This window comes from Sminthopsis crassicaudata, chromosome 3 (genome assembly GCF_048593235.1).
Source record: "Sminthopsis crassicaudata isolate SCR6 chromosome 3, ASM4859323v1, whole genome shotgun sequence".
NCBI lineage: Eukaryota > Metazoa > Chordata > Mammalia > Dasyuromorphia > Dasyuridae > Sminthopsis > Sminthopsis crassicaudata.
In genome coordinates this window covers 206,855,322-206,870,336 of record NC_133619.1, presented here as the reverse complement: position 1 = coordinate 206,870,336, position 15,015 = coordinate 206,855,322, and the positions used below count along the sequence as shown (strand labels likewise).

General features: G+C 33.2%; 1 protein-coding gene across 1 annotated transcript in view; it reads right to left on the bottom strand.

The window, feature by feature from the left end:
- GABRR3 (gamma-aminobutyric acid type A receptor subunit rho3) overlaps positions 1–15,015 on the bottom strand; it is a 78,236-nt gene that overhangs the window by 19,991 nt on the left and 43,230 nt on the right. The window contains exons 5-6 of the mRNA XM_074302018.1: positions 7,241–7,323; positions 4,223–4,363 (exon numbers count right to left, since the gene is read on the bottom strand). Coding sequence (XP_074158119.1) covers positions 4,223–4,363; positions 7,241–7,323 — 224 coding nt within the window. The remainder of the gene's footprint in view (positions 1–4,222; positions 4,364–7,240; positions 7,324–15,015) is intronic.

Sequence of the window (15,015 nt, the reverse complement as noted above, 5' to 3'; positions counted from 1 at the left end):
AGAAATTGTGAAAATCTCCTATTTGTTTTGGTAGAAGTAGTTTTCTCACTGGAAGCTCAATAAAATCATACCTCTGGACCAAAAGGATAGAAAACTTTTTTTTTTGGGGGGGGTCTACCAAAGTTCTCAGAAATAGAAATAATCTTATAAAAACCATAGTTTTTTCTTCATTTTTTTTCTTAGACATTACATTCTTTTTTTAATGCTAAGAATTTGAAGTTCACTTTGAAATAACTTGAAACATATCTTTTAATGAGGCATAGCTTGTCAAAGAGAATCTCTGACTATAGACAGATTCAAGTATATGACCAGAAACATGAAAAATCCAAATGAAATACCATGGCTAACTAAGTCCAATGTGGCAGGTAAAGAGAATATTGTATAATTGTCATGAGTTAGCTGGGAAGTTGGGAATTGGAAGCTAAGTTCTTTCTGCTATCAATTTCTGGAGCAGGTCTATCAGCTAGGCTTGAAGTATATTTTTTTAATATTTATTATGTATAGTAGTAGTGTCAATTACAAATGAAGACCACTCATCATATATAAGGATCATTACCTGTATATATTGACTAATAATACACATAGTGACATTATGTAGTCCAATATTTGAAACAGATTCATGACTAGACCCCAAGAAAATTTATTAAAAGTTTGATATCCTTGGAAAGATATCTATAATGGAATATTTTAAACTTGACTCTACTAATATTTTTATTAGTGGCTTGGATAAACACATAGCTATCATACTCATTAAATTTTGCAGATGATTCTTAAGTTGAGAGAGATAACTGGCATGCTAGCTGACACTCAGAATTCAAAAATATCTCAACAGACTTCGAACCTTAGAATTAATTTTAAAAATCAACTTTGAAAATACAAGATAGATGAGGGGTGGTTGAGAAGTATATCATCTGGAAAAGAGGTTAACATATTAGTGAATTGTAAGCTCAATAATGAGTCAATAGTTTGATATAGCAGCCAAGAAATCTTTGGCAGCATTACAGGGGATGTAATTCATAAGACTGGAGGTGATATATCTATTGTATTCTGTCCTGATGAGTCATCTGGAAAATCATGAATGTGATTTTTTGGAGTTAAATTTTAGGAAGAATAGTATTTATAAGCTGGAACTATGCAACTGAGAGCAACCAGGATAGTGTGATGGACTTGAGCTCAGGCCATATTTGGAGTGGTTAGAGGAATTGAACAGATGTCCATCTTGATAAAGAGAAGCATTAGAATACTCAAGTACTTGTAGGGCTGTGACTTGGAAGAAGTATTTATTATATTTGTCTAACTTGTCTGAACTAAGATCAATGGATGGAAAGAGAAACTAGATGTACTAGGACATTGGCGATCAGTGTCAACACTGTAAGTGAACGTAAAGGTTCCCTTGCCTATCTATGTGATTCCCTTAGTATGTGGTATGATGTTTGTACCAGAAAAAACCTTCATCCTAGATGTAAAGGTACGTGTATTCCAACATCTCATGAAGAGTGAGATGTGGGTAAAACATTTGGTAAAGGATGGAGCAGAGAAAATGGGAGGAATTCTAGAGCAGAGACTCACTGAGTTCTCCCTCAAATGACTCCAAATATCTTTGAAGTAATGATGATAAACAAATTTTAGAATGTCAGAATGTACAAAAAAAAAAAAAAAACAAAAAAAAAACAAACAATTTTCCAGTAGATGACAACTTAAACTTCAGCAGGAAAGGTTTTTCAATAGGGTGAGAAACCAGTGAATCAGGAGTAGGTGTGGGTAGTGATGGCTGTGGTAGCTTTCAGAAGCCTCAGCTCAGCTCCTTTGCTAGCATTAAGGAAGAACTCTGTTGCTTTCGCACTTAGAGCCACAATGGAGCCGGAATACTTCACAATTCCAGGTTAGAAAAGAGTGTTTGTGATCAGGTCCCTAGAAGGTTCTCTAAAAATAGCTTGGAATAGTACACCCTCCACCCTGGAAACCATGGTACACTTTTAACAAAGTTAAAAGCTGAGTAATAAACTGGGAAAATGAGTAGACAACAGAAAAAGATTCTGACCATAGAAAGTTACTGTGGTGACAAGGAAGATCAAAACACACCCTCAAAAGAATATAAGAAAATAACAAAGTCAAAGCTCTTACATCCAAAACCTCCAAGAAAAATAAGAATTGGTCTCAAGCCATGGAAGAGCTCAAAAGGGATTTTGAAAATCAAGTAAGAGAGATAGAGGATAAATTGCGGAGAGAATGGTCAGTAGCAAAATACTTTTGAGGAGGGTCAGGGTGAAAGAGAAAAAATAGAGTAAACATGGGCAATCCAGTTAGCAATAATAATTGGGAAAAGAATTTTGAGGCAAGGTTCTCTGATGAAGGTCACATTTTTCAAATGCATAGGGAACTGAATCAAATTTATTTTTTTAAAAAAGCTATTTCCAAATTAATAAATGATCAGAGAGTATGAACTATGCTCAAAGGGTTATAAAATCAATGTATATCCTTTGACCTAACTATAACATTACTAGTCACAAATCCCCAAAAAGATGAAAAAAAGGAAAAAACCTATATATACAAAAATATTTTCGGGGCAAATAATTGGAAATTGAGGGATGCCCATCAATTGAAAAATGGCTGAATAAATCATAAGTAATTATGATGGAATATTATTATTTCAGAACAGGATGCTTCCAGAAAAAATCTGGAAAGTCCTTCATGAATTCAAGCAAAGTGAAATGTATTGTGTACAAAGTAATAGCAATATTGTGAGATGACCAGCTGTGAATGACTTTGCCATTCTCAGTAACACAATGAATGATTCATGACTACTTTGAAAAACTAATGATGAAAAATGCCATTAATACATAGAGAAAGAATTGATTATGTCTGAATACAAATTGAAACATATTTTTTTTTTACTTTTCTTGAGGGATTTTTTTTTTTTTTGGTGGGGAAGGAATTTATGATTTCTTTCATAAGAAATGGCTTTTATGGAAATATTTTGCAAATTCACATGTGCCTTCTTAAAAAAGATTGGGATGGGAGAAAAGGAGAGAATCTGGAACTCAAAGTTTTAAAAACAAATATAAAAATTGTTTTATATGTAGTTGGAAAAATAAAAGTATTTTTTAAAAAATCACTCAAAAATTAACTTTATAATGTTTAACATCCATCAAAAATAATAATTTTAGAGTGTTTTGTTACAAGAATTCTGCCACGGTTCTGATTAAACTAAAGGGTTCTCATATGGAAGAATCTTTAATTTGCTTTAAGAGATTGTGTTATCATAGCTCTTGTTTCTACTGCTACATAGAAGACACACCAAAGCTTTGTTAGAAAAGCTGTGGTTCTCTGTGTTGCCTAAAAACAACACCAATCTTTTCTCTCTCTCTTTTTTTTTTAATATTCTGCCCTTTTCAAAAGAGTGTAGTAACTCCAAAGACGATCTTTATTTCATTAAAGTGGATATTTTACATTGTTGTTTATCTGATAAATTCAAGTCAGACTTCAGATACTAGCTATGTGACCCTAGGCAAGTATAACCTTATTTGCTGCAGGTTCCTCATCTATAAAATGAGATGGAGAAGGAAATTGCTGACCATTTTAGTATCTTTGTGAAGAAAACCCCAAAATGGACTTATGAAAAGTCATATACAACAGAATGGTGTAGAACAGATTAAAATGCAGTTGGCAATAAATAAATACAAATACAATAAAACACAAATAATGTTAATTTATAGTTTTTTGTGTATCAACATGTGCCCACAGGCATCTGCTGCTATTTGAGTCTGACTCCATCAATATAGAAGGATTCTTATTCAAGTATAGGTTGAAATTGATGGCATCTGAAGATACCTTCCAACTCTCAGATTTGATGGTTCCTGATGATGTTTGTTGGATTCTGAGAACTAGCAACCAAGAAGGCATTCCTCTCCATCCTATGGTAGGATATGACTAATGTCCTACCAGATGTAAGAATCATGTGTAATTTAATAAAATGTTTTGAGATTTTTAGATAAATGTGAAACCAGGAGATATATTATCTTAATAATGAATAGTAGAATATGTCGCATAGAGCAGAGTTTTGGATAAATCATTTAATTTGGCCAATGATAGATTAGCATCTTTTATTACCTCTATGTCAGTTGGCTGCCTAGATATAAATATCTCGTTTAAACCAGTAGGTGTGCAATGCATAATAGGTATTCAATAAATGTTTCTTAGTAAGTTAAGTAACATACTGTACCAGTGCTACTGTAGAAGGCTAATCCACTAGATGCACTGAACTCTTCAATAAGGAACTGAGAAAGGGAAATATGCTCATCTGTGTTTAAGGACTTATTTCCATGTTTCCAGTATAACATCAAATCTTCCTCATTATATGCATCTAAAATAGAAAAGAAAAAAATATCCTTATAACTTTCTTGTAAACTCTTTGAAGGCTGATCCAGAGCTTCCTAGAACTTGCAGGACTTAACATAGGATGTTTTGCAGGGTGGGTACTCAATAAATGTTTTTGTCTAATCAGTCCTTGTGTCTAAAAAGAAACAAAGTTTTTCAATGATTATACTTGTCTGGCTGATATACAATAGGGAGTTTGTTTGTTTGTTTGTTTGTTTGTTTTGTTTTATTTTTTTTAACAAGTTTAGCATATTAAACTAAGGCTATTTCAATATGTTTGCCAAATCATTGCTTCCTTCTTTACAAGTTAGAGTTTCCCTAGAGTGAAGGGATTGGGATTCATGTAAATAGGATTGGTGGAAGGATCTGACTATGATCCTATGATCATGAGTTTAGAGCTGGAAATAACATTAAATGTCATCTAGAATTAAAAGAGACCACCTAGTCTCATCATCCCCATTTTACAGATGAAAAAACTGAGACCCAGGGAAGTGAAATGAAAAGTCCTAGTAGATAGTTGTGACAGAGCAGGAATTTGGAGACAAGTTCTTGAACTCTAAATCCAGGACTCTTATCACAGAGCCACTGTTTTTTCCAAAGACTTCTTTGGGGTATTTTATTCTTCATAAAAAAAGGACTGGAAAAAAAATGGAATACAATTGGAATTTTCAGACAAATCTCGGAAACATATTATGTCTTATGACAATTCCATATATAACAGGTAGCATACTAGTCTTCACTGAGATGCTTCAATGTGCCCTAAATAAAATACTTAATTGGTTATTAATATTCTTTAAAGGAAGTTACTTTATAGGAGACATTTTCATAGGAAAAATGCTCTGGGGGATACATTTCTAGGTAGCCAGAATTCAAATCATCAAAAGGTATTTATAAAAATATGAAAGTATTTATTCTCTTGGATTTTATTGATTTAATGTCAGTAAACATTTATGTGGCAGTTAGGTGAAGCAGTGTTTAGAGCACTGGGGCAGGAATCAGAAAGATTTGAGTTCAAATTTCACCTTAGAGATTTATTTACTATGTGACTGGGTAAGTCATTTAACCCTGTTTGTATCAGTTTCTTTACTTGAAAAATGTACTAGAGAAGGAAATGGCAAACCATTCCAGTATCTTTGCCAAGAAAACCCCAAATGGGATCATGAAGAGTTGGACATAATTAAAATGAATTAACAATGATAACACAAAACATTCATGGAGTGACCTCTACACATGAGACATGGTTTTAGGCTGTGGCAATATATAGAAACAAAAAAGAAACATTTCATGCTCTCCAGGACCTTATTACTGACAGGAATATAATATGTACATATCATAGATAAAGTAATTTCAGGAAGGAGGGAACATTGAAAACATAGGTCAGTGGCAGTATCAGGAAAAGAGGTGGTATCTGAGTCATAGTAAAAATGGTTGAGGAATAGGGACTGGATCTGTAATTTCATTGATATGGGGAATTCTCAGGTGAGGAAAACCAATGCACATCCCTACACCTTCCCAGAAATACCATCTGAGGAGGTTGAGTGATTTACCCAGAAAAACATAAAACCAATATGCATTAGAAACAGGACTTGAATCCAGGACTTCCTGACCTGGAGGCCAGGTCTCTTCAAGATCCATTATGTCATATTTCCTTGCTGGTGATATTTTAAAAATAGGAACAATGAAAAATCATTCTTTTTCAAATATGTAAGGATTTCAATAGGTTTATCAGCATCTTAAGTATGAATTCTTGCCAATCTGGTGCAGCAAACACAGGACTAATTAATTCAGGTTGTTATTGAACATCTGACTTATATCTTGAACGATGACCAAGTAATAACAAGAAACATTTCATGAGAAGATGGTAGAGAAGTGATAGGAAATGAGACATAGTTTTTGAACAGGACTAATGAGATTGTTTTTCTTGATTTTGTTGATTTGTTGTAAAAAACATATTTTTGTTTTTTCTCCAATGGGGCTGAGAATTGGGAACAAGAAAAAACAAATTTCTGTTAATTAAATTTTAATTTAAAAAGAAATGTTTATCCAAGAGCATCTTTGGGTAGACATTATGAAAATACTTGGAAGTTGGATTTCAAGTTGGAGTCATATCTACTAGTTAGTAAAAGTTATGCATAGTCAGATAGATTCCTAGATATTTGTTTCTGAGGCTTTGTCTTTCTGGGGCTGACAATATATTTTTTTTATTGATCCCAGGCATATGCAATGTGGGGAGGCAACATGGTATAGTGAAAAAACATTAAATTTGGAATTAGGTCCTGGAGTCCAAACCAATGTTATATCACTTAAAACTTGCATAATCTTGAGCACGTTGCCTAATTTTTCTAAGCCTCAGTTTATCATCTGATAATGAATAGGTTGAACTAGATAACTACAAATAGGATTCTATAATTCTAAAGCAGGATTAGTGTTTAGTTGTACTATTTGGCTAGTGGACATTCTCTCCCAGTTTTTTAGGTCAGGACTTAATATAAGTTATTGATTACTATTCAATGTAGTAACTTGTTAAGTGTTAAATAGGAACAAGATCATGATGTACAGCTATCATATTCTCTAAATTAAATACTATTTTGAAAATTCTATCATTTGAAAAAATTACAAAGGATATAATAAAAAAAACAAAAAAATCTATTAATTATGTTAAAGTGTGGCTTTTTGAAAGTAGTGTTTGAAAAAGACTACTTTATACCTTTGTAGCTAAATAACCCTGTTTAAAAAATAAATACATTTAACCTGCATCAATGACCTAATGTAAGTTAGTAATGATAGCTTCCCCTATCAGTATATTCAAATTTATTTTAAGTACAGAACACAGAGACATATCAAACCAGATTGTAAGACTTACAGCTTTCTAATTCAAGAGAGCAGTTTTGAGAGTCAAGAGGAAATTGGCTGAAATCCATAAAGCACATAGCAGAAACTGTGATCCTGTAAGAGAAATGGTACGGGAAAAAAATCCAGATCACTTTATTATAGAGACAAATGGGTATACAAGATAATTTGTTCTTGCAGTTTTTTATTAATTTATTTTTAATACACATTGCTTTGCGAATCACATTGAGAGAAAAATCAGAACAAAAAGGAGAGAAAAAAAAAAAAGAAAAAGAAGTGAACATAGCATGTGTTGAATTTACTTTCATTTCCCATAGTTCTTTTTTTCTGGATGCAGATGGCATTTTCTGTCCAAAGTTTATTGGGATTGTTTTGGATCACTGAGCCACTGAGAAGAACCAAATCATTCATAGCTGATTATGGTACTTCTTGTTTTAGTGTGTACAATGTATTCCTTATTATTGCTCAGCATCAGTTCATGTAAATCTTTCCAGGCCTTTCTATAATCAGCTTATTCACCATTTTTTAATAGAAAAATAAAATTCTTTTACCTTCATGTACCATAACTTATTCAGCCATTCCCTATTGATGGGCATCTATGCATTTTTCCAATTCTTTGTTACCATAAAAAGAACTGCTACAAACATTTTTGTTGTACTTGCAATTATTAATCTTCACTGTGATAAATTATATTGGAGCTAGGGACACCATAGGCCTGAGTGGAGAAGACAGCTATAGATGTAGTGTTAGGATATTAGGATATTCATATCATATCTACATACATGTCGCTACAATGTAGCACCATCTATGGAAATTCTTCCGTCTCCTGCCATTAATTGTAGTTCTAGAGGATTGTATTTAAGAACATCTGGGAACAATTTGCACTGTGGATTTCTAGAGTCCTGGGCCTAGCATAAAGAAGATCTGAGTTCAAATTTTACTTCAGATACTTGGGAAAATCATTTAACTTGTTTGATTCAGTTCCTCAACTATAAAAAGAGAATAATAATAGCACCTACCTCATAGGATATTTGTGAAGATCAAATGGGATTGTATTTGTAAAAATGCTTAGACTAGTGAATAAAATAGTGAATAGTGCCTATGTAGGCACTATTTAAAAATTTATTCCCTTCTATTGGTGGATATCATTTTGATATGACAAAAATAGGTTTGCATATTGTGAGTGAGGCAATGGGGAAAGGGAGGTAGTGACTATGTATTTCAGAGGTCACAGGTCACAGTAAAGTGAGAATAGATAAATGCTTCATTCCCCTATAAATTGTAGGTTCCAGGAGGGTAAAAGCTGGGAGTCCTCAAAGATAATACTCTTGCTATAAAGTCCTGTCTTCTATATGGATATTATGTCAATATTGGAACAGATTTTGTTGTCTGCTTGCTAATGTTCCCCACATAACATATATCAGTATAGAAAGAATATTGATGAAAATTAAAGCAGATCTATATTTGGCAAAACTGGTTCCAATAGTGGAAAGCTGAGTTATCTTCAGGGTTTTCGTTTTTAGAAGGAGATTTTTTGGATAGAAGGGAATGTAGTAAAGAACAGGGAGTTAGACAGGTTCCTGGACATCTGAACAAAATCCATTCTACTTGTCTAGAAAAGAAAAAGAAATGACTAAAACAGTCAAAATGCTACAAAGTCAAAAGTGTGTCTAATTGGAATTAAATATCAGGATTCTTATTTATAATTCAAATGCTAGTTAGAGTTGCTATGTGGCAATGTACTTCATATTTAAAGTTTATTTGGGTTTCTTACTCTTCCTGGACTCATTATGATCTATAAATAGCACTTAGCTCTAATGGGGGTTGAGGTCCCTTTAAGATCCCTTTCTGATTCCCCAACCCCCATAGCTGACCTTTAATTTACAAATCCTGGTCACCCAGCTTTCCCCAGCTAAATCTGATCTGAGCTAAACTTGAGTTTTTCCAACCCCCACAGTTTAAAGCCATTGAATTCTATTCAATGCTGACCCTGGCTGAAAGCCCACCAGGAGCCTGGGACTTCATCCACCTTCAAGATCACCAAGAGCCCCATTATAAAAGGGGCTACTTTGGAGTCCACGTTTGCAGAAGTCCTAAGCATGGCATTCTTATATCGGTCATGCCAAGGGTTTCTGCCCACCGGACCTAATCCAGTGTCCTTTTAACTCTACCCTCAACTTTACTAACTAAACTTTACTTCTACCTCCCCACAATAAACCTTTTTTTTTTTCTTTTTTATCAATCTAGGTTTTTGGGCCTGTAAATTCATTTACAGGGGACTCTGCATGCCATCATGGGACTATCCTTGCTCCGACCCAGGAGGGGTTCCCCCTTCCCTAACTCTCATCAGCTCCTCATCTTCCTCAGCTCCTAAAGCAATTTAAAATAAATTATTTCAAAATATATAATTCATGGAATTGCATCAATGGCTTACATAAATGATGAAGATTGTTTATTACAAGTTCTATTATCTTCTACATTTTTCCTGGCTTGAGGCAGAAATTACTGTTCTGACTCTGTCCAGCAGCAGAAATTCTGATTGTAGATTCATTAGAACAAAAGCAGATCAGAATAGATCAGAAATAGGTAGTATGCCCTCAAGAACATTTACAAAGAACAAAGGCAATAGAAACTTGACTCCATCAGCCTTTCATTAGATGAATGGAACATCTTTTTATCTCCATAGGCAGAAAATAAAAACTATAATGTTCATCTGAAAAAACCAAGAGCCACAGGCTCTTATGATAAAAAAAAAAAAAAAACAACAAACAAACCAGAAACCACCAAAAAAAAACCCTCCTTTCCACCCCTAAACATTTAGTTAGATGTGTTTGTCTATTCTTAGGTTGCGTATTAGATTTGAGTTCATAACTGGTCTCAGATATTTACTAGTTGTGTAACTCTGAGCATGTGACAGAAATTGCATCCTCCTCCTAGATTTGTTGTGAAGATAAAAAAGAGACAATTGTGAAACATTTTGCAAAACCTAAGTGTTAGCTTTTAAGAATGAGTGGATTGGACTGACTGTACTGATGATGAATGAGTTGATGATGAATCAACTCAGCATATTTCAGCTATTAAGATAATTCTCCCAGAATCTGTTATAGGTAAAAAATTTGTATTCTTGATTCCTGGTAATGATTAGAGCTGGTGCTTTTATTGTTTAGTTTCTAAATAAAAACTTAAGACAGAAATGCATACTACTATTTTTCTTCTATTGCTATAAGATGTTCAAGGCATGGAACAATGAAAAGACTCCAGGATACATGAATGAAAAGAAGTTGAAATTTCTAGTTTTAACTGGAGCCCTTTCTAAAATTAATCATTGATATACCATTCAATATATACAAGACTCAAACTACAGGAAGATACTGTAAGAAGACATGTTACATGCTAAATAATAGAGGCAAGGGGTAAGATAAGTAGAGAGAGTAGGTTTAAGTATTTATCCATTTTGAATAAGGAAATTAGAGAAAAGGGGAAATGAAATCTAACAGATTATGACTAGTCTTCATATGCAGAATTTTGTATATATAAGAGCTAAAGACATTTGGACAATACCAGGCAAAAATGTGCTTTTTAGAATTTTATTGTTTGATCTTCTTTAGACATTTTTTTCATATTATTCAATTTTCTGAATACCTTTAATATTTTCCTATTTCCTACTCCAGCAGTTCCTCAGGGTGGTTTTGGGACCTCTGGAGAACAGTTCAGTGAGATCCTTTCAGGTTTATGAGGGCAAAGCTATTTTTTTAAATGATAATAATATGTTTTAATTTTTAATATGGTAAAATCAATAGATATAATCAGCATAAATCAAAATTCTATGCAAGGATATGCTCAACAATTTTTGAGTATAAAGGAATCTTAGGACCAAAAAAAATGTGTAAGCTACTATATCATATCTAAAATATTTAGTCTACTTCCTTAATCTTATTACCCATAGCTTCTAACTGTTCATTAATTTTACTTAGGCTAACCTCTTTGTCCCAGTAGTATTTAGTATTTATCTCCTACCTCCCAGCCTTTGCTAATGTCATTACCCTAACCTGGAATTTTCTTGATTTTTTTCTTCTCTTTCTATTAATTCCTATCTAATATTAAGCTCCCCATTTCAGTCCTACCTTTTCTTTTCTTTTTTTTTAATTTAATTTTTATTTTATTTTATAATTATAACTTTTTTTGACAGTACATATGCATGGATAATTTTTTACAACATTATCCCTTGCACTTACTTCTATTCAGATTTTTTCCCTTCCTCCCCCAACCCCATCCCCCAGATGGCAAGCAGTCTTATATATGTTAAATATATTACAGTATATTCTAGATACAATATATGTGTGTAGAACCGAATTTTTTGTTGCACAGGAAGAATTGGATTCAGAAGGTAAAAATAATAATTTACACTCATTTCCCAGTGTTACTTTTCTGGATATAGCTGATTCTGTCCATCATTAATCAATTGGAATTGGATTAGCTCTTCTCTATGTTGAAGATATCCATTTCCATCAGCATACATCCTCGTACAGTATCATTGTTGAAGTGTATAATGATCTTCTAGTTCTGCTCGTTTCACTTAGCATCAGTTGATGTAAGTCTCTCCAAGCCTCTCTGTATTCCTCCTGTTGGTCATTTCTTACAGAACAATAATATTCTATAACATTCATATACCATAATTTACCCAACCATTCTCCAATTGATGGACATCCATTCATCTTCCAGCTTCTAGCCACTATGAAAAGGGCTGCCACAAACATTTTGGCACATACAGGTCCCTTTCCCTTCTTTAGTAGTTCCTTGGGGTATAAGCCCAGTAGTAGCACTGCTGGGTCAAAGGGTATGCACATTTTGATAACTTTTTGGGCATAATTCCAGATTGCTCTCCAGAATGGTTGGATTCTTTCACAACTCCACCAACAATGCATCAGTGTCCCAGTTTTCCCACAGCCCCTCCAACATTCATCGTTATTTGTTCCTGTCATCTTAGCCAATCTGACAGGTGTGTAATGATACCTCAGAGTTGTCTTAATTTGCATTTCTCTGATCAATAGTGATTTGGAACACTCTTTCATATGAGTGGAAATAGTTTTAATTTCATCATCTGAAAATTGTCTGTTCATATCCTTTGACCATTTATCAATTGGAGAATGGCTTGATTTCTTATAAATTAAAGTCAATTCTCTGTATATTTTGGAGATGAGGCCTTTATCAGAACCTTTAACTGTAAAAATGTTTTCCCAATTTGTTACTTCCCTTCTAATCTTGTTTGCATTAGTTTTGTTTGTGCAGAAACTTTTTAATTTGGTGTAATCAAAATGTTCTATTTTGTGATCAATAATGGTCTCTAGTTCTCCCTTGGACACAAACTCCTTCCTCCTCCACAAGTCTGAGAGGTAAACCATCCCATGTTCCTCCAATTTATTTATGATTTCGTTCTTTATGCCTAAATCTTGGATCCATTTTGATCTAATCTTAGTATGTGGTGTTAAATGTGGGTCCATGCCTAGTTTCTGCCATACTAATTTCCAGTTTTCCCAGCAGTTTTTGTCAAATAATGAATTCTTATCCCAAAATTTGGGATCTTTGGGTTTGTCAAAGTTTAGATTGCTATTTTTATTCACTATCTTGCCCTGTGAACCTAACCTATGCCACTGATCAACTAGTCTATTTCTTAGCCAATACCAAATGGTTTTGGTGACTGTTGCTTTATAATATAGCTTTAGATCAGGTACACTTAGACCACCTTCCTCTGACTTGTTTTTCATTAGTTCCCTTGCAATTCTCGACCTTTTATTCTTCCATATGAATTTTGTTGTTATTTTTTCTAGGTCATTAAAATAGTTTCTTGGGAGTCTGATTGGTATAGCACTAAATAAATAGATTAGTTTGGGGAGTATTGTCATCTTTATTATATTCGCTCGTCCTATCCAAGAACACTGACTGTCTTTCCAATTATTTAAATCTGACTTTATTTTTGTGGCAAGTGTTTTGTAATTTTGCTCATATAATTCCTGACTCTCCTTTGGTAGATATATTCCCAAATATTTTATACTATCAACAATTATTTTGAATGGAATTTCTCTTTGTATCTCTTGCTGTTGGATTGTGTTGGTAATGTATAAAAATGCTGAGGATTTATGTGGATTTATTTTGTATCCTGCCACTTTGCTAAAATTCTGAATTATTTCTAATCAGTCCTACCTTTTCAAAGAAGTTTCTTTTATTACTCTAGCCATCATTGGGTTTTCTTCTAAAATTCAACAATACTTTTGACATAGAAATAATTTCACATCTAATTATAGGTTTTATTTTTGTATCTCACTATTATTTTCAATAATTTTCAATTTCAACTCTTTGATTTCAGAGCAGAAAAATGTACAGGAAATGGTTTTTGGAATTCCTGAGCAAACAAATGTGTTGTGTAGGTCTATGTCTAAAAATCATATGTCTATAAGACCATAGCAAAATTAAACATGACCAAAATATTGTTAGGCCAACTTACTATGATTTGTCCTCACAAGCTTAGGAATAATTTTTTTTTTATTCAGTCTTTTTCAGTCATGTCCAAATCTTTTTGATCCTAAGTGATTTTTTTCTGGCAAAGGTACTGGTGTAGTTTGCCATTTCCTTCTCCAATTAATTTTACAAATGAGGAAACTAAAGCAAACAGAATTAAGTGACTTGCTCAGGATCACACAGCTCGTAAGTATCTGAGGCCAGATTTGAACTCAGGAATATGAGTCTTTCTGAACCCAATCTCAAAATTCTAACCTCTGTACCACTTAACTACACTTTTATAATTAATAGGAGTTTTGAAAAATGCTAGTCCTGTGATTCATGGCATTATTTTTAATCCTTTGCTTATGTTTTATTCTTGATGTAGCCATGACTAATGGCACAACTAGTTGGTTAATGCCTTGATTTCTTGCTTTGTGTTCTTCATCAGTGTAGAAACTCTTTTTATAAATGTTTATTGCAACTCCTCTACTTTATCATTTTGCGCCATTCTTGAATATCATAAATGCTCCATAGAGATTCTTTCTAATACCTTGAACGTCTTCCTCTTAGTCTTAGGGGAAATTCATTTGTCTATTATTTCTCTTCTTCTTTGTAAGACTGACTCTGCTCCTTTTGTGTTTATGACATTCTTGAACATGTATTTTGTACCACATCTTATATGGATGTCATCAACTCATGAAACGGAATAGAATTTTTATTAAATATTAGAAGTTTTGCTTCTGAGAAAGAGCCAAATAAATGATATTTTGTCTTTGAGTGATGTCTCTCTTCTGCTGTCTTTTTTACCTTCCATATCGATTCTTATTTTCAAGAGGAAAAAAAAAGTAGATACTTTACAAAGATGATACATACCAACAGGAATAAATCATTGATGATCTTATATAGATTTGACCTCCTTGTTGAAGTTTTCAGATACTTTCTCATATCATTGAAGTCTGTTATATTCTTAAACTGCAGCAAATTTTAAATATAGAGGGGGAAAAAACTAAGCAAAGATAATCCAAGTAAATATTTAACATGGAACTCATAGGAAAGCTGACCAGATGAAGTTGAAGTTATAAAATGTTTACCAAATGATTCTTGAAGATTAAGAAGCTTGTACTTGACAAAATGATGCTTACTATAATGAAACCTAGAACATTCCCAGCCTCTGTCCCAATTTAATTCAGTGAACAAAACAGCTGTTAGAAAGGAAGTCAGACATACTCCTTATTTAGTTTAGTCTGAAAGAGTGCAAGAAAAGAGAAATACTTTTGATGTCCGTGACAG